A 1698-nucleotide genomic window follows, 5' to 3' on the forward strand; every position below is an offset into this window, starting at 1 on the left:
AGAATTTATTTAATTTTAAATCAATTCATTATACATTTTAAATCTTTTAACTAAATATATTATGAATAAAAGCTAATCTTTTATTTAATTTTAAATCAATTTATTATACATTTTAAGTCTTTTAACTAAATATATTATGAATAAAAGCTAATCCTTTGTTATAAGAAATTTTCAAACAATTCTTACCTCATCTGTTATTTTATTATCATTAAAGAATTCATCTACCTGTGCGAAAAATTCCTCGGAATCATCGCTGAAATTGATTAAATTTCTTTTTTTTTTTTCATTTATTACTATCAATTTTGTCACATAAGAAATAGGTTAAATACAATGGAATGAAAAGGAAAAAAAATGAAAAGTAATTTAAATATTTAATTAAATATGAGATTTATTAAAAATTAAATAACAAAATAAAATCTAAAATTAACAATTATTCCATTGTAAACTTTACTTACAAATCATGCATTTATTTATTTTTCGAACTAAATATGATCAAAAAAAATTTGAATATTTATTTAAATATGAGATTTATTAAAATATCTTAGAATTTGGTCAATGTATGAAAAAAATTGAGAAAGAAAAAAAATGTGATAATTAAAAACAAAAAAAAAAACAAAATGCATGATTTATTTGTAAATAAAGTTTACAATGGAATAATTGTTAGTTTTAGATTTTATTTTGCATGAATACATGCAACATGCATGCGCATAATTATTCCTATTGCATGCATTCATGCAAAAATAAAAAAAAAAGAAAAAAATTTAAGAAATTGAAGTAAACATTTTTATCGAAATTAAAGTATAATTTGCAAATAATTACATTTGTTAGATGAATATATTATAATGGATGAAAAAAAAAGCAATTTAAAATATTTCGAATTTAAAAAACTTTAAGAAAAAATTTTAAATTAAAAAAAGTTTCAAAATATTTTTAAAAATTTAAAACTTAAAAAAACGGTTTAAAAACAGTTTAAATTTGAGGAATAAAAATATGATTAATTTTTTTGAAAAATTTACCTAATATCTGGTGGATGATACCATTGAGCTGTAACAGATGTTGTATCATATATAGGATGTTTATCAGTATATGAAACATTATGTGATTCGTCAATACTATATAATGATTCAGGCATATCATTATTATCACCATCATCATCATCATCATCATCATCATCATCATCATCATCATCATCATCATCCATTGATGGTGGAAAATCATATGAACATGTGATATTATTCGATGTTGCATGTTGATCAATTGATGATAAGAGATCAGTTGGACATTCCATACTTTGGGATAATTTAGCAAGATCTAAAACAAAAAAAAATAATTTAAGTTAAAATGGCATGACGAAATAATACATTTTAATATTATTATCATAAATGATTGGTTAATTTTAGTTTTGTTCACTGAGAATAATTTGGATTGTAATTTTTTGGAAAAAATTTTATTAAATTTTATCAAAATAAGTTTAATAAAAATTTTTCAAAAATACTTTTTTGATAAATAAATAAATCATTAAAAAAAAAAAACATGAACTTTTTTACTTTTGCAACAACATAAACATTGTAAATTTCTGTTTACATTTAATAATTAAGCATTAAATAAATTTTTGTTTACATTTAATGATTAAGCATTAAGCAAAATTTTTGTTTACATTTAATAATTAAGCATTAAATAAATTTTTCTTTTACATTT

The 1698-nt window shown here is 19.3% G+C and overlaps 1 protein-coding gene across 1 annotated transcript; it reads right to left on the reverse strand.

Moving 5' to 3' along the window:
* Nucleotides 1–1016: 1016 nt before the first annotated feature.
* LOAG_13833 (hypothetical protein) lies at nucleotides 1017–1288 on the reverse strand (the record flags this gene model as incomplete). The annotated part of the gene is made up of 1 exon (XM_003149337.2): nucleotides 1017–1288. A coding segment is annotated over one exon (270 nt), but the record flags the coding sequence as incomplete, so codon positions are not given.
* Between the last annotated feature and the right edge of the window lie 410 nt (nucleotides 1289–1698).

This window comes from Loa loa, assembly GCF_000183805.2.
Source record: "Loa loa unplaced genomic scaffold supercont3.911, whole genome shotgun sequence".
In the NCBI taxonomy this organism is placed as follows: Eukaryota; Metazoa; Nematoda; class Chromadorea; order Rhabditida; family Onchocercidae; genus Loa; species Loa loa.